Raw genomic sequence first — 19433 nt, 5'->3', positions numbered from 1 at the left:
TTTTTTTTTATATATATATATTTTGAAAAAAAAAAGTAATACTTTTTTATTTTTACATTTTATAACCTCACTAGGGGACATAAACCTGCAGTCAATGGTAAACAAAAGACAAGTGTTAATGTCTTAAAAAAGGCTGCAAATTTTAATAAGTAAACTGCAGAATTGGTTTTATTTCCAAGTACTAGCCAACAATACCCATTTGTGAAAATGGATATAACCATGTAAAGGAGCACATAAAGAACAAAACTGAAGATGCCCATGGATCTTATCACAGCTGTTGTCGTGCACTTTAATGTTTATAGCAGTGAGAGCAGTAATAAAATATAAGTAAGATGTCGAATATACTGGAATAAAGTTATGGGATACTACACGTCCGATTTATATGCTTGTCTGAATAAGTCCTCATACATATCGTAATGAGACATAAACAGTGTTATTAATTCTTTCAAGTCATCTTAGCAAGATGAAAAACCTGTACATGGTGGTAACTGGTGACCAATACCTTTACGCTGAGGTCCTGGCAAGACTGAACCTTCTAGATACAAATCAGTGGCATGAAAATCATCTACAAAATGTCCAGAGTGAAATAACAAAACCTTTGCTCCTGTACTGGTAAGAACAGACAATGACCAAGTCTCTTCATAATTTTTTGTATCATCCTACACCCTTCAATGTTGAAATTGCAACACCAAGATGAAAAAGTTGTGGAATTATGGAAATCACAGGCTAGATAGACATGTTAATGATATGAAAATGATGAAAGAATAGGAACAAAATGTTAAAAATATCTCAATTTATTTAGTATGGAGTAACTTGACACCTACAGCTAACTCCTATTCCCAACCCATACCTTACTTTTTATCTGTGCCTCTGGCTGTATTATCTGTATAATATTCTGTATATATTTGTAGCTTCTAGTATGCCTTTCAAAATGTAAACTATCAATTAATTTTGGGCTGCTCTTTTATCTCGAAACCCGATTTCCCACGTCTGTGAGTTCGGCTAGTACTTATATGCTACCTGGGGTTGGTTTCTGACCCGATATAAACTTGTTAACGGATCGGGCTTATATCTAACAAGGAACTGGTGGCAGCATACCATTCTGGTGTTATTGGGGGATCCTGGCAGTGATGGACCGGATATATATATATATATATATATATATATATATATATATATATATATATATATACATATATATATATATATATATATATATATACTAGCTGAAGAGCCCGGCGTTGCCTGGGCATAGTAAATATCTGTGGTTAGTTATAGCACGTCACTTCTCTTATTTTCCCATCACGCCTCTCATTTTCCCAATCACATCTTTAATTTTCCCCCTCACATCTCTCATTTTCTCCCTCACACATCTCATTTTCTCCCTCACTCCTCTCATTCCCGCCTAACACTTGTCATTTCGACCTCACATCTGTCATTTTCCGATCACTACACTATTTTCCCTCACTCCTCTCATTTTGCACTCACACCTTTTCATTTTCACCTCACACCTCTCATTTTCACCTCAGTATATACATGTTTGTCATCTCCCTTATATATAGTATACACATGTATGTCATCTCCTGTATATAGTATATACCTGTATGTCATCTCCCCTGTATATAGTATATACCTGCTGTGTGTCATCTCCCCTGTATATAGTATATACCTGTATGTCATCTCCTCCTATATATAGTATATACCTGTATGTCATCTCCTCCTATATATAGTATATACCTGTATGTCATCTCCTTCTATATATAGTATACCTGTATGTCATCTCCTCCTGTATATAGTATATACCTGTGTGTCATCTCCCCTGTATATAGTATATATCTGTGTGTCTACTCCTCCTGTATATAGTATATACCTGTATGTCATCTTCTATATATAGCATATACCTGTATGTCATCTCCTCCTGTATATAGTATATACCTGTAGGTAATCTGCTCCTGTATATAGTATATACCTGTGTGTCATCTCCTCCTGTATATAGTATATACCTGTATGTCATCTCCTCCTGTATATAGTATGTACCTGTATGTCATCTCCTCCTTTATATAGAATATACCTGTGTGTCATCTCTCCTGTATATAGTATATATCTGTGTGTCATCTCCCCTGTATATAGTATATACCTGTGTGATCTCCTGTATTAGACCTCGTTAACACGTTATTTGCTCAGTATTTTTACCTCAGTATTTGTAAGATAAATTGGTAGCCTGATAAATCCCCAGCCAACAGGAAGCCCTCCCCCTGGCAGTATATATTAGCTCACACATACACATAATAGACAGGTCATGTGACTGACAGCTGCCATATTTCCTATATGGTACATTTGTTGCTCTTGTAGTTTGTCTGCTTATTAATCAGATTTTTATTTTTGAAGGTTAATACCAGACTTGTGTGTGTTTTAGGGCGAGTTTCGTTTGTCAAGTTGTGTGTGTTGAGTTGTGTGTGGCGACATGCATGTAGCGACTTTTGTGAGATGAGTTTTGTGTGGCAACATGCGTGTAGCAACTTTTTGTGTGTCGAGTTGCATGTGACAGGTTAGTGTAGCAAGTTGTGTGCAGCAAGTTTTGCGCATGGCGAGTTTTGCGCGTGGTGAGTTTTATGTCTGGTGCCTTTTGAGTATGTGCAAGTTTTGTGTGAGGCAACTTTTGCATGTGTTGCAAATTTTGTGCATGTGGCAATTTTTCCGCATGTGCAAGTTTTGCGTGTGGCGAGTTTTCCATGAGGTGAGTTTTGCACTTGTGGCGAGTTTGCGTGAGCCTATTTTTTGCATGTGGCGAGTTTTGCGCGTGGTGAGTTTTGAGCGGCGACTTTTGTGTTTCGACTTTTATGTGGCGAGGTTGGTGTATGTGTGGTGAAATGTGTGCTGAGGGTGGTATATGTGTTCAAGCACGTGGTAGTGTGTGGCGCATTTTGTGTGTGTGTTCATATCCCCGTGTGTGGTGCGTATCCCATGTCGGGGTCCCACCTTAGCAACTGTACGGTATATACTCTTTGGCGCCATCGCTCTCACTCTTTAAGTCCCCCTTGTTCACATCTGGCAGCTGTCAATTTGCCTCCAACACTTTTCCTTTCACTTTTCCCCATTATGTAGATAGGGGAAAAATAGTTTGGTGAATTGGAAAGCGCGGAGTTAAAATTTCACCTTACAACGTAGCCTATGACGCGCTCAGGGTCCAGACGTGTGACTGTGCAAAATTTTGTTTCTGTAGCTGCGACGCCTCCAACACTTTTCCTTTCACTTTTTTCCCCATTATGTAGATAGGGGCAAAATTGTTTGGTGAATTGGAAAGCGCGGGGTTAAAATTTCACCTCACAACGTAGCCTATGACGCTCTCAGGGTCCAGACGTGTGACTGTGCAAAATTTTGTTTCTGTAGCTGCGACGCCTCCAACACTTTTCCTTTCACTTTTTTCCCCATTATGTAGATAGGGGCAAAATTGTTTGGTGAATTGGAACGCGCAGGGTTAAAATTTCACCTCACAACATAGCCTATGACGCTCTCGGGGTCCAGACATGTGACTGTGCAAAATTTTGTGGCTGTAGCTGCGACGGTGCAGATGCCAATCCCGGACATACACACACACATACACACACACACACACACACACACACATACACACATTCAGCTTTATATAGTAGATATTCCTGGCCTGGGACCCGTGATATATATACCGCCATCACTGCAGAGTGCCCCGATAACCAGTATGTGACAGGGCAGCCTCTCTGGCGACTACTTAACCTAGGTAAGGTTACCTGACTGACCTGAGGGTAAGGGGGCGCCAGGGAGCTGCGACTGTGTAAGCTCCGTCACAGATTGGTGACGGCGGGGTGATATCCGTATCCCCCCCGGTCCTCTCGTGTGTGTGTTTTCCTTACAAGCTCCACTTAACTTACATGCTTTGCCCGGTCTCAGTGAGACTATTAAAGGTTGTATGAGATATGTTCTGTGCCGCTGAATGTACTTGGGCAGCAAATCACCAAGATCCGCTGCTGGCAGCTCATTTTGCAATTGCAACCAATGTCGTTCCAGATGTGTTGAATGGAAGAAAAGTCCAGCGACGCTACAGGCTTCTCACTGTGGCATAAGTACCATGCGGCCTGGGGTTGTCATATTTAAAGATGGCTCTAGAGACACTTTTGAGAAATGGCCGAACTACTGGTTTTATCATCAGATCAATATAACGTTGAGTTGTTAGTGTACCTGGAATGAAATCTAGAGGGGTCCGGCTATCTTACATTATTTCATCCCACACTGTAATCCTGGAAGTAGGACTTGTGTGAAATTCCTTGTAAAGGCCTCTTTATGGTGTTGCTCCCGTGGTCTCCATATCAATCCCTGGCTATCATTGCATCCAAGACAAAAATGGGACGTATCACTGAACAGGATAGACTGCTATTCCAACCACCATTGAAATTTGCTCTGTATCATGATATCAATGGAGAGTGATGGCATAAGGTCAATGGAGCACCTGTAGCTGGATGTCTGGCTCGTAGCCCAATCTCATGCAAATACCTTCTGTTTGTAGTAGACACTAATATTTTAGGGTTGTAATGTGACATCCAGTTTCACTTGCAGTAAAGAATTGTGCAGTCGTGAAATCAGTGGTACGGTCATTTCTCCAAACTGTTCCAAGAGTCATTTATTTACTCAATAATGACAGGCCTCATGTTGCTGGTACAATTATAAGCAGTCTGTATGGTCTACCTTAGCTATCATGACCTGCAGCATCCCCGGACTTGTTTTCCATCATGCACGTATGGAATGCAATTGGTCGGCAATTAGAAAGGGAGCTGCCAGCAGCAGATCTTGATGATTTTCTGCCCAAGTGCATTCAGCGTGGCAGAACATTCATCAGACAACCATTAATAATCTCATTGACAGCAGCTAAGGCATGTACGTGTGGGAATTTCTCCACATGGCTCTCATACTCGATGCTTGAGCTGTTTTGAATATTTTGTTTACAATTTTTCAGGATTTGCATATCATTATCATGTCGATCCATCCTGTGATTTCCATAATTCCATGACTTTTCCTTTTAGGTGTTGCAATTTCACTGTTTAGGAGCATATGTTATAAAGCTTTGCTTCACTAGCTTAAACATCTCAATTTATTTTTAAGGGGTCCACGATTTTGTTTGTCCAGTTCTGTACTGGCTAATAAAGTTGGTACTGAACTCAAACTACGTTGTGACCGCCAACTGAGGCCAAAGAGAGATGCTGACCCTTTTGCACAGACGATTACCCTACTACCTCTCAGACCCAAATCTTGTATGCCAAGTATTACCACCTCAAATTCTCCGGTAGGTGAACTGAAATTTGGTTTTATATTAGCTGATGAGACACAAAATATCTCAATATCACAAATCATCAATCAATATTACATTTCTAGGGCTTTCCAAGACCAATAATCTCTGCACTTGAAACCAGAAAAACAATTCTGTTCCATGATCACAGATATAACCGTCGATTGTTTTGAACATGGATTATTACGGAGATGGCATTGAAATATTACATTTTCATTGTCCCATACACTGATAAAAATGACTAATCTAAGTAAGGGGCAGTTATCTTTACCTGCTCGTTAGCATCTTTGTTAACGAGGAAGCGCAGAGACTGTTGACTTCAGACTAAAGCAGCTATCTCCATATTGATGATTATGCTTACAGTTGTGCAGTGACATTTCATTTAGATTTTTATTCGCATAACTCATAACATTCACTATGAATTTTACCAATATACTATTAGCCAAAATTAACTGGTGTAATGTATTAAATAGAGGCAGCTTCCTTAGCTTTCACAGTTTTTATAAGTTTTCCTGGCTCTGCTCCTGCACCAAATACACCTCTGTCAGATGCCACCACTTCAGTCTATATTATATATATATATATATATATATATATATATATATACACACACATATATATATATATATATATACTGTATATATATATATATACATACACAATATATATATTTTATTTATACTTATTCATACGCACCCACATCATGCTTGCCATGCAGTTTTTCTGCTAGCTACGTAGCAGAGACTGAAGTGGCAGTGCCTGACAGACGCTTGCAACAGGAGTAGAGCCAAGTAAGTTTATGACAATGGTCAATAGTAAGGAAGCATCCACTCCATTACCAAAATATGTGTCTGTCGAGGCACTATGCTGTAAAAATAGCTGGGAACAGCACGTTTGCTAGTAAACTTTCATATATTGCTTTGTAATATGCTAATAGTAATTTTTTTTACAGGCGCCCAAGAAGAATCAAGCATATCCTAAAGTGATCAAAAGTGCCGCTTCACCTCGAATGTCTGGTCGACTGATATCTGCAAATTTATTGCCGCAGAAGAGACAAATAAGGAGCCTTCCTGGCAGTGCCACACAGGCTAATAAACACAGGTGAATTACTGTCCTTTATCTGACAACATGGTGGCTAGCTCTGGGAGCCACTGGCTATTCAGCAGCTTCATCCTTGGGAGCATAGAAATAAATGCAACACTCCTCAGATTACTGAGATCTATATACTGTGTTCTTTGAGTGTTCAGCTATAATGACATCAATTATTCCACTAATTTCTTCCAAAAAGCAGTGATCACATCTAATTGTGCACATGCAAGGTCGAGAAGGTATCTACAGTGTTGTATCTCCTTGTGACTATTCCCTACCGTACAGAGTTACCTTTATACCTGTGCCATATTGTCCATAAAAGAAGTATCTGTGATGCAGAGTGGACCTGAACATGGTTCTAAGCTGCTTTATACACCTACAACACGAAATTGATTTTGAAAAGCTGACCTATCAGAGTAGATGTATATCATTCTGGGACAACATCTATTTCACAATCTGCTACAAGCGCATCTGAGTGGCCCCATGTGTCATCAGTCCTCATCCTCCCACTCTCCTGGTCTTCTGCTGCTTTCATGTGGCCACTAGCACTGTTTTTGACAAAAACCTATGGTACTGCCAAAGTCTGTCTTTTCCAATCAGTGTGCAACTGACCCAGGATACTTTTACTACCCTCCCCCATGTCAATTTGCTTGTTCGTAAGTGTTCTTATATTTTTTATTTTCTTTATTAACTCAACTTGTGTCTTGATTTTTGTCAACTGCCTGCCCTGACCTCCTACTAGTCCACTGTATTGAGTGAAGTCTACCTGCCCTGACCCCATCTTTCCTGATCTTGATTGATTAATCACATTTTGGATCTTGCTGTCCATCATCTGTTAGCCCACAAAGATTACTCTGTGGTTGTGCCTAGGGTACACCCACCTACCAAATCCAGATCGCCACACATGGTTTAATAGATAACTATCTGAGGGTCCCTTAATACTGTAAAATCCAGATTGCTCTACATGGGTTAATGGGTGAATATGAGGGGGTCCCTTAACTTACATTCCTCAATTTAATCTTAAACGTGTTGCAACCCAAGGGACCCTCTACTTCACAGTAGGCATTGTATCGGCCAAGAAATTGGGACTATCTCACTGTTTGTCATTGAGTTGGGGGGCAACAAATCAGACTAATTACTGGTAATTTAGGGCATCTTTTGGTCGCCTGTGCACCAAAGTGAGAAAATGTACTCCGATCATGGCCTTATATTGAATCTGTCAGGCAGTAGTAGGTCATACCACGCCAGCTTAGGTCCACTAACTTTGCGTGAAAATAACAGAATTGTTATAGAGTGGAGTAAATAAATTCTCAGGACCCCAGGCCAGTGACCACATCAGTATTCTGTGCTTGCTGGACAGGAGCCCTGTGGACCTCCTCCTATTTGCCGGCATCCACAACTCCTCTTTTGACTATCTGTCCTGTGTGCATCACATCTCTACAGTATATCGTGCCAAGCCGGCACATAAAAAGAGGAACTCTGGATTCCGCCAGGTAGGAGACGGTTCACAGGGCTCCAGTCCAGCATCTACAGAACACTGACCTGGCAGCTGGACCAGGGACCTGCAAATCAATTCGATATTCTCCTCTGGCCTACAAATGCACACAACAATTTTCAACTTGTATGTCATACTTTTCTTGCATAAGGTGAATAATGAATTTCAGCCTAAGACTGAGTACATTGCTTCACGTTAAGTATGTGACAGATTATCTTATAGGGATGCTCATATATTTTTTTTATTAGGACACAAATAATACCAATAAGCCTCAGGCCAGAAACTGAATGGACAAATGTTGACACAGAAAAAGACAGACCAAAGTCTCATCGTACTGATGTGGAAGAAGATGCTGTATCAGTGAGTACACCCTTAAGAACATGTGTGCTTTTTGTCTGCTTAAAGGGACTCTGTCTATAGTACACGCCTGCGCAAGGCAAGATTGCCTTGTGCAGGTATGTACTACGGAGGACAGAGAATGAACTTCAATCCAATATTGCAGCTAGCATGAAGCCAGCGGGTAAGGAAAGGGTGAATCAAACACCCGAAAACCCCGCCCCTGTGGCTGAAAATTGTTCCCTCCAAATTCAGGTGACAGAGTCCCTTTAAAGACACACAGTTTGTAAATAAGTAATTTATTTTATTAATTTATTTTCCTTTGTGCTGTAGATATATTTTTTAATAATTTTTTCTTCATTTTTTTAGGAAAGATTAAGAGCAAAGCAGTTCTAGCATAATTTTTTCATTTTACAGTACTTATCTAAAATGGTGTTTTATAGTACAGTCATTACGAATGCCGCAATACCAAATATGTGTTATTTCTATGGATTCAGTATTTTTTTTTTTATAATTACCTAACCATTTTTTTATTATTAAAACTGGAAGATGATTTTTTTAAATTTTTTTTTTTTACACTTAAAACTTATTTTTACAACACTTATTGGTCCCAAATGGGGACTTGAACATGTGATCCTTTGATTTTGTATTGTTCAGTGTATTATCTAACCTATCAGACCCTGACCCGGTGAGAGCTGATAGACAGAGGCTAATGACACACACAGCGGCTAATGTTATTCCTGCTTGATAGCAACCATCGACAACCCACAATCGCACTCCGGAGGTATCGATCGGCTGGCAAATGGAGTGATCTCATTTTGTTCAATTCCTCACTTGCTACTGTCACTACAGTCAGCAGCATCTGATGGGTTAAAGTTCTGGGATTGGTGCTAAGTCCGGTCCCAGCACATGCATTAAGAATTTAACTGACATGCAATAGGAGCTCAACGGTGCATAACAGCGAGCTCCTGCTGCTAATGGCAGTGCCACGACTCCTCAACCCGACAACTGTTGTCATATTGCGGGAAATCACTTGCAATTAGAGATGAGCGAATTTCTTCGGGTCCCCGCTTATTTGGCAAGCTATAGTGCTTGCCGAACAAGCTGTAGAGCCTGGATACATGGAGCGCGCCGGCTGATCAGCTGATCGGCGCCGTAGCTGCATGTGTCGCGACTGTCACTGTCACAGCACATGCATGGAGAACCCAACACACAGGCTCTCCATGCATGTGCTGTGACAGTGACACAGCCGCGACACTTGCAGCTGCGGCACCGATCAGCCGGCGTGCTCCATCTATCTGGGTTCCCTCTACAGCTTATTCAGTAAGCGCTATAGCTTGCCGAATAAGTGGGGACCCAAAGAAATTTGCTCAACTCTACTTGCAATCTTGATGTACAGTTACATCCTTTTGTGTGAAGGGGTTAATATAAATTGGGTTACTGTCCAAAACACCAAGAAAAACAATGTGCTCATATCTGGGTGAAAGCCTTCATCACAAATTCCATCATTTTTATGAGAAAAATAGCGCAACATGCTACAATATATATATATTTTTTTTAGGTCTTTTAAGAATAAATAATTTCTATCTGACTTTTACACCAGGGGCTGTCCCAAGCCATCCGGGAAATGCAGCCTTAAAATAGTGTAAAAAAAGGGAAGATCTAAAGACAAGAGTAAACCAAGTCTTCTAAACTTTTGGTATTGATTGAGCATTCTTGGAATATGAGACTTTTCGTTCCATCAGCAATTAGTAATTGTAACAGGATTGTGTGTAAATAGTTGGAGGCTTATACAGCTTGTTATAAATCCAAAATGCTTAAAGATGGATTATGGGGGTCTCGGGAAGCGATGACTGTCTTCTTGAGATTGTAAGAACACTGCCAGGGTGGGAGTTCTAGCCCAGGTTCCATACGTTACTAGCATATGCTGCTACTCTGGTCTTGTGCCACGGACGTGTCCCCCTGACAACTGTGCTGAGACTCTTTTCAATACAAACATTAGTATTCAACTCATGACCTCATAGGATTAGTTGAATGTACTACAAATAAACTCTTTGCCAGTACAAATAATCCATCCCCAAGTAAAATTTCATTCCATCAGTTTCTTAATCTGGATTTAGGCCTTCCAAGAAAAAAAAAAAATTACATTACAAATTTTTGTGCTAAGTATTTTCACCCAGAAGTGTATGTACGTCAGGGAAGTTAAGATTGTTTGCAGCTTTGTTCTTGACTTTTAATATCTTCTGAGTGACTTCATTTTCTTAAAAATTAGAGTACACCCTGGGAAAAAAAAAATCTAAACGGCGGGGGTATCACATCACAAGTGTTTTTCATCAATTAGAGCTAAGCAGGACTAGTTTGTAACTGTAGTGCTAGAGAACAACTTGTGGAAATCAGAGGTTAAGGACATATGTTACTCCTCGTTGGAGGAAGTAAGTTTTTATGGAAGAAACTCTTGGTTTGGCTTATATAATTTTTCTTTTTTTTTATTATTGCCAAAGTGTATAATTACCAAAGTATTATTATTTATCAAAGTACCCAACACTGAAGCATGCCACAAAAATATTGCCCAATGATACAGTTTTTGGTAAGCACTCTCTGAACTCGATGGGCTTCGGTTTACCTTCAAGCTTAATAACCATGAAACTATGAAACGTGTCCCCATTACCACAGACCAGAAAGACACAAGAAGTGGAAAGGCCCACTTACATTAGCCGATCAGTGGCACTAAATGACCACCGATCAGCTACTTGTTTGCCGACCGCAGATGTGCACTGAACCTTCAGTGCGCATAGGCTGCCATTATTCTCAGCAGCATGATGCGCTGCCGAGAACAATGATTGATTTTTTTAAGCAGACCAAAAGATAATTTCACTGAACAAACAAGGTGATCGGCTGCCTGTTTATTAATTATGATGATCATGAAACAAGCAATTCCTAGAAATGCTCATTCATGATATTCATGCAGAGTAAATAGATCCTTAGGCAAAAATTGCCTAATTGGTTTCCCCCTGTGCTGCTACCAATGGAGCGCCCCCAAGGGCAGTGGGGTACTCAGGCCGGGTCAGACAGTTCTTAAAGGGGATGTGGTCACGGCAGCAGTGATCGGGTCCGTGGCCCTGGGCATCCAATTAAAGTTGAAATAAAGGGGGAAATAAAGTTTATGGGAAATGGGGATTTGTTCGTGACACCACCTGTGGTACTCGGCATTAAAGGTGTTAGCCGACGCTGCTTCAGAGTCCGCTGGGGCTGATGGTGATGCAGCAGAGTTGATACAGCTCTCCACAGGTAGAGCTAAATCCCAGGGCAACTGTATAAATAAATGATGACATGATGGTGGTTGTGGTAGGCCGGGCAGGTGTTGTAGAAATAATGCAAAGACACAGTAAGGTGCAGTTTCCACTTTTACTCACAGTTCTCCAGTCCACAAACGCTAGCCAGATGCTGTGTTCTCCAAGTCAGTGGTCCAACAAACTCCCAGATAGATTGGGATGCACCTTTCCAGGACTCCTTTCATATGCCTTTCTCTGGCCGTCTTACTACACTGGCTTTCCACTTCTCCTGCCCAGCGCCTAACCACAGTGTCCCAAGCCAGCAGCCACGAACCTGGTCGGGTGACATTCTCTGAGTCCCCTGGATTCTATAAGGCTGCCTTTTTGGCAAAGTATGGGTGGATGTGGCTGTGCTTCTTGCAAAAGCCACAGCCTCCAGTTTCTTAGCTGAACTTGAAGTTTTCCACTAAGTTGAGGCTTGTCCCCTAGCTGTGACCTGGTCCCTATATGTCTGGATACTTCTGCACTTCCTGTGCCCCTAGGACCTGTTCTGTCCTTCTGGGAGCTTACTTCAATCTCTCCCTCTCAATTCTCTCTTCAGGCTGTCAGGAGCTGCAGACCCTCATGTCTGCTCAGCTCCACGTCTCTCACAATTTCTCTCTAGCCCCCTCTATCAGGGAGCTCCTTCTTAGCACATCTTACTGCTTCTTCGTCCTCTCACAATCTGACTAACTTGCCCTCCTAATTAGCTCCTCCCCTACTGTACCTAGCCCACCCACTCCCAACACCCATTCCTATCCAGCCTGGGTTGAGACCTTCCTCCCTAAGGGTACGCCCAGGTGCCCCGACTAAACTAGTGTGTGTTGGATGTGAGTGTTAGAGTCCTGGGTAGTGCTCCCTCCTTACCTGAGAGTGGGATACCACACCTCTGGGTGAGGAGCAGCATCTCTGTTGCGACTGGACCCCAAGGGGCCACACCAACTCTTTCGCTCCCTGTGTTGTTCAAAGCTAAAATCAGTGTCTGCTCATCTGCCGGAGGTGACACCTAATAGTCAAACACCCTCCCTAGACGTCTAGAAGGTCACACCATAAGGGCACCATATCACCATATGTGCTGTCGATATGGTCCATACATCTGATATGAATGTTAAAAAAAATCTTCACTTTACCCAGCTAAATGGTCCAGAATAGAGATGAATGTCCTGACATTGAGTGAAAATGAAGTTTGTGCAAAATTTCCAAATTCAATGGGGTTACCACATTTAGTGAGTTGCAGCAAGGTCACTACTTTTTGGCCACTTCTGCATCTTGGGCTTGAAAACAACGTAACCTATGGCTCCCTCCACAAAAGGAGCCAGTTTCTGGCAAGCCAAACAACATCCTTGAAACATTTCATAATGCACCAGTGCTCCTGGATGGCCCCAATAGAATAAACTCCAGGAAATAGTCTGTAAAGTACCGAGTAATATGATAAGCTCCTCATGGGTACAAAGTCTTTGAGTTCCGGTTCCAACAGGACCCAAGCGATGCGGCAAACCCAAAAGATGTGCAAAGATATTTCTTCCATGAAGCTTCCCTCCTCCACCAATGTATTCACTGCTCTCTTATGTGGCCCACGGCACACACTTTGCCCGTATCTGTTACACTTTAACACATCTATAAAATGTATATGTTCTAACTATTTTGGTTTAGGATGATACTTGAAATGAATTGGGTAATTTGATTGTAAGCCTTGTTACCCAAAAGATCTGCAGGCATGAATATGTCTCGTGTACACTGTGTATTGTGATATTGAACCTCCCGTAATATTTGGAAGATTGTTAAAATATAAAAATGAAAAGGACCAGGCTCTTCCACAGATAAATTATGGTGTTTTGCTTGTTTATAGAGTGCAGATACACACTACAGTATACTGAAGAGCTCCAAGATGGAAGAAATGTTGCGAGCCATGTTTCTCGACTCTCGTGCCGGTTATTTCTTTACAACATTTTGTGAGCAGTCCGGGAACAAGGTATGCTGGAGAGGAGCTTGCAAAGAACTTCTTGTAATTAGACATTAGGTAAACGCGTAGCAGGTTGTACCAGTACATGAGTATCCTGGTCGAGAACACTGTGTCTCATTATTATGGAGACAGATCATGGATATAAGCCCAAGACTATGATAAATCATGAAAATGATTGAGTACGCTTTGTTGGTCTGAATGTTGTGTTCTTATTTATCCACCGTGACCTTCTTTCTTTATCTGTACTATCCTCCTTTATCCATAGTCTTATAGCCCTTTTAGTTCAGCCAATACATACATGGGTTTTTTCACCATATCATCCAGTATAAACCGGATATTTCCTGCTGATAACATAATGTGCTATATGCACAGAACAATCATATTAACAATCATACCATGCGATTCTGGTCAACCTGCCTAAACAGGCCATCAAATGATCTCTTATCCTCTTATCGGCCTGCATGGAGCCGATCTTTGGTTGTTTAATGGTCGCTGTTGGCATATCTAAAGGGGCAATTACTGTTCTGGCTGTGGTGGCCAGTAAAGCAATGACTTGTAACAATGTTCTCATACATCTCACAATAGGTACTACAGGTTAAAGGTGTGGTCCGAAACACAAATTAATTTTCATACTAACTGCCTGTCTATTTAATGCCATAATCTAATCTATTTTATAATCTACTTTTTAATTAAGAAGTCCCTATTGTTCTCCCTTTACTCTATTTAACTGCTTTATTTTTGTTTTTACTACTTCCTGATTAATGACACTTTGTTTGAGAATTCCAGTGCATGCTGGGGTACTCAATCAAAGTCCTCAGGGAACAGAGACTGAAGTCACTGCTGCTGTCTACGCCCCTTCCTTGAAATGTATCTTAATCAGAGACCTTCATTTCAGGGGCTGGGCTAGTCCCTGCTCTAATGGTCATGTGTCGATTGTCAATTCCAACACCTACTCAGTAAATTGTTGACACTGTGTGATGTGCACAATGGTAGTGCACTCCATCGCCAGCTCTAATCAAAATAAAAGAGGCGGCAGCAGAGCGCACTGTTAGTGTGAATTGTAAGAGGATTACCCGGCATGTAGAGACCAGCACCGCCCCTGAAAGTGATAGAAGTTGCCAGGGCAGCCTTGATCTTGGCTTTTCCAGCATGCCAGGTAATCCTCTTACAACATGCACTGACATTGCGCTCTGTTGCCGTCTCGTTACTTTTAATCAGAGTCGACGAGGGAGCACGCTGTCATTGTGCACATCGCACAGTGACAAGATTTTACTGAGCATCCTTCAGGATTGACAACTGATGCATGCTCAGTAGACAGAGACTAGCCCAGCCCCTGAAATGAAGGTCACTGATCACACTACATTTCAGGGAAGGGGAACAGGCTGCAGCAATGACCACAACCTCTGCCTCCTACTTAGCATGCACTGGATTCTCAAACAAAGTATCAAGAAAAAAGAAGTAGTAAAAAAAATCAGTTAGTGTAGTGAGGAAAGATAGGGTCTTTTTTATTAAAAGTTTATTAGAAAATAGATTAGATTATGCTATTAAATAGATAGGGATTTATAATGAAAACAAATTTGTGTTTCAGATAACCCCTTTAAGGCTATATATCATGAAGTATTAACAAATTTGGGCAGGCTATAAAAATTGTCCCTACTGACCAGATTCTAAATGTTATTTTTAAGAAAAGAGGGTTCACCATCCAATTCACCATGGTCCCATTATCTTCATGTTTAAAAAGATAAAGTAAGTTGGCCAAGGCCCCCAATTTTGATTTGGCCAGCCACATTTTTTATATAGGGCTTCCCATAACAGATTATGTTGGGAAAAGAAGGATTGGGAATTTTGAATTTCAAAACCCGATCCCTTAGCTAACTCGGCCAAACTAGGCATGCATATGTTGGGAGAATTTGTTGAACATGCCTTCAACCCACATCATAACTATACCTCTCCAGTGGTTCCCTACCACTTGACCCCTTACATCTTTTTAGGAAAAGAACTGTGCCTTAGCCTAACCATACTTTGATTGAAGGAATAAGCCAGATCATCAAGAAAATAGGGTCAATAACATTTTCACAGACCATCACATTGATGAGAACTTTTAATGAAGATCAGATTTGTTAACATTAATCCCACTGCCCCCATAACAACACGACAGTGCTAACTCATTACAGGCAAGGGATATAAACCCTTTTGACTGCTCACATTTTTGTTTTCATTTTTGCCTCTCCACTTTTCTGCAGCCATAACTTTTTTACCTTTTTTCTCTGATGTAACTATACGGGGCTCTGTTTTATATCAGACAAATTGTATTATTTTTTAGTGCTGTTTTGGCGCACCCTTTCTTTTTGCAATGCGAAGTTAGAAAAAAAAGCAATTTTTGCCTTAGTTTTTTTCTTTATATTTTTTAGTGTTCATATTTCACACCAAATAACTTGATGAATTAATTATGTTGGTTATTACATTCGTGTGTATAACTAACATGTGTAGGTTGTTAGTTATAGTATTAAAGATTTTTTTTCCCCTTAATTTTCTATGTATATGTGCACATAGTATATATATCAAAAACTCTGGGGAACATTTTCCGTTTATAGTTAATTTTTTCCTTTTTGTCCACTGTAACTGGGGCATCCATATACAGAGTTACAGAGGGAAAACAGCTCCATTTAGTGACAGAAGTCACAACACTAGCGCTCGTTGTGATCTCTAGACAGCACAAAAAGAGACAGAAGCTGTAATAAATCAATTCTGCCTTCTCTCCAGTATCCCTGGCTGTGTCACGGGAATAGAGCCCAAGACAATTACTCATTATTTTGTTAAAAAAATTTGATATTTTAACCTTCTAAAGGGTTTTTGGTATAGATCTTCTTGTAGTCCTTGATTAGAACAAAACAGAAACAGTACCACTCTTTAACATAGACTGTGTATGGTGTCGCAGATCAATCTAATTGAAATAAGGAAAATGAGCTGCAATACCTGACACCTATAAATGATTTCTGGAAGAAGAACCAAACCAGTATCGTCTAAGATTTGCATCAACAGCCTCTCACCCAGCCTACCAATACGCCTGCTCTTTTTGATGAGCGGCTAGTACGCTGAACCAGCTGTCTACAGATGGGCGTTTCTCGCAGTTATAAAATTAATGATGTCTTCATAGCTAACAATGCGATCGATCTTGTGTTTCAGCTGTGGGAGAATGGTGTCCACTTCTGGTTTGATCTACAGTCCTATCATCACATGTTCTACCAAGAGACTCTACAACCTTTTAAACTACGGAGACATTCCCAAGTAAGTGGTAAATCTAAGGAACGGGATGTTGTGTGCCGAGCATGAACAGATTGCATAATGCTCTTTAGATTTTATGATTCTTTTGAATTCCACTTAGGGAATATTTTCATATTTTCATTATTAGTGAGATGGACCCTTAAATGAACCCAAAACATATGATGTATAGCGCTATCAGATGTCACTACAAGATTATTAGATATTGTGCTTGTGCGTTTATCACAAATCATCAAATATATCAGCATCCAAAGACATAAAGGAAAAAGACACTCATTTTTATTAAGCAAATTTGCCAGCTCTGAGCAATAAATTACTGAGTAAAGATTATTATTGTGATAGAGGGATCAGTCACACAAGATTGTTAGAAAAACATTATGGCCCTAATTTATTAATGGGGTTGTCTGGGCCTGGGCCAAAAATCTGCAATTACTTTGTGACTGCACACTGTCCTGGTATTGCCAGTTCGAGCCAATGGTCAAATCAGTACATGTTTGCGATTCGTACAGTTGCAGTCACATGCCGACTAGACGTGTCCGGCTTTTCTCAATGAAAGTGAATTGAGAGGGCCTGGACACATCTAGTCGGTATGTGACCACAAGTGTGCTGTTTGCATACACGCAATCATGTAACTGCCTGCTCATACCACCGGGAATACCGGGGAATTCGTCAGTCACATAGAGCGGCTGCAGTCCTTTGTCCGCAGCCTTGGCAACCTCTTTAAAACTGGTGTTTTGTTTGCTAGTCTTAATGAAGGAAGTGCTGGACTAAGATGCTCCAAATTCAAGAGACATGCCTCTAAATGAATTTAGCTCATCTTAGAACTCCCTTGCGCCTCTGCCACGTACAGTGGGGCAAAAAAGTATTTAGTCAGTCAGCAATAGTGCAAGTTCCACCACTTAAAAAGATGAGAGGCGTCTGTAATTTACATCATAGGTAGACCTCAACTATGGGAGACAAACTGAGAAAAAAAAATCCAGAAAATCACATTGTCTGTTTTTTTTTAACAATTTATTTGCATATTATGGTGGAAAATAAGTATTTGGTCAGAAACAAAATTTCATCTCAATACTTTGTAATATATTTTTTGTTGGCAATGACAGAGGTCAAACGTTTTCTGTAAGTCTTCACAAGGTTGCCACACACTGTTGTTGGTATGTTGGCCCATTCCTCCATGCAGATCTCCTCTAGAGCAGTGATGTTTTTGGCTTTTCGCTTGGCAGCACGGACTTTCAACTCCCTCCAAAGGTTTTCTATAGGGTTGAGATCTGGAGACTGGCTAGGCCACTCCAGGACCTTGAAATGCTTCTTACGAAGCCACTCCTTCGTTGCCCTGGCGGTGTGCTTTGGATCATTGTCATGTTGAAAGACCCAGCCACGTTTCATCTTCAATGCCCTTGCTGATGGAAGGAGGTTTGCACTCAAAATCTCACGATACATGGCCCCATTCATTCTTTCATGTACCCGGATCAGTCGTCCTGGCCCCTTTGCAGAGAAACAGCCCCAAAGCATGATGTTTCCACCACCATGCTTTACAGTAGGTATGGTGTTTGATGGATGCAACTCAGTATTCTTTTTCCTCCAAACACGACAAGTTGTGTTTCTACCAAACAGGTCCAGTTTGGTTTCATCAGACCATAGGACATTCTCCCAAAACTCCTCTGGATCATCCAAATGCTCTCTAGCAAACTTCAGACGGGCCCGGACATGTACTGGCTTAAGCAGTGGGACACGTCTGGCACTGCAGGATCTGAGTCCATGGTGGCGTAGTGTGTTACTTATGGTAGGCCTTGTTACATTGGTCCCAGCTCTCTGCAGTTCATTCACTAGGTCCCCCCGCGTGGTTCTGGGATTTTTGCTCACCATTCTTGTGATCATTCTGACCCCACGGGGTGGGATTTTGCGTGGAGCCCCAGATCGAGGGAGATTATCAGTGGTCTTGTATGTCTTCCATTTTCTAATTATTGCTCCCACTGTTGATTTCTTCACTCCAAGCTGGTTGGCTAATGCAGATTCAGTCTTCCCAGCCTGGTGCAGGGCTACAATTTTGTTTCTGGTGTCCTTTGACAGCTCTTTGGTCTTCACCATAGTGGAGTTTGGAGTCAGACTGTTTGAGGGTGTGCACAGGTGTCTTTTTATACTGATAACAAGTTTAAACAGGTGCCATTACTACAGGTAATGAGTGGAGGAAAGAGGAGACTCTTAAAGAAGAAGTTACAGGTCTGTGAGAGCCAGAAATCTTGATTGTTTGTTTCTGACCAAATACTTATTTTCCACCATAATATGCAAATAAATTGTTAAAAAAACAGACAATGTGATTTTCTGGATTTTTTTTTCTCAGTTTGTCTCCCATAGTTGAGGTCTACCTATGATGTAAATTACAGACGCCTCTCATCTTTTTAAGTGGTGGAACTTGCACTATTGCTGACTGACTAAATACTTTTTTGCCCCACTGTATGTTACTCCAGCCAGAGGTGGGTATACATTTGGTGCAGAACTTACACTACGTTCGTTTCATAAATGATGATACATTTATTTGGTGGTTTTACACCGTCACCACCAACTTTTCTAAAAGTTTTCAAAGCTGGCCAGAGCTTCAAATTATGCAACATTCCAAAATGCTGTCACAAACTCCTTGAT

At 41.0% G+C, this 19433-nt stretch overlaps 1 protein-coding gene across 1 annotated transcript in view; it reads left to right on the top strand.

Moving 5' to 3' along the window:
* RGS22 (regulator of G protein signaling 22) overlaps positions 1 to 19433 on the top strand; it is a 189938-nt gene that overhangs the window by 105424 nt on the left and 65081 nt on the right. Inside the window, exons 9-14 of the mRNA XM_069731649.1 lie at positions 451 to 612; positions 5134 to 5314; positions 6270 to 6418; positions 8150 to 8261; positions 13398 to 13520; positions 16698 to 16799. Coding sequence (XP_069587750.1) covers positions 451 to 612; positions 5134 to 5314; positions 6270 to 6418; positions 8150 to 8261; positions 13398 to 13520; positions 16698 to 16799 — 829 coding nt within the window. The remainder of the gene's footprint in view (positions 1 to 450; positions 613 to 5133; positions 5315 to 6269; positions 6419 to 8149; positions 8262 to 13397; positions 13521 to 16697; positions 16800 to 19433) is intronic.

The sequence above is a fragment of the Ranitomeya imitator genome, chromosome 6 (genome assembly GCF_032444005.1).
Source record: "Ranitomeya imitator isolate aRanImi1 chromosome 6, aRanImi1.pri, whole genome shotgun sequence".
In the NCBI taxonomy this organism is placed as follows: Eukaryota; Metazoa; Chordata; class Amphibia; order Anura; family Dendrobatidae; genus Ranitomeya; species Ranitomeya imitator.
Note: the sequence above shows the minus strand (reverse complement) of the source record. Positions and strands in the feature narration are given on the sequence as shown.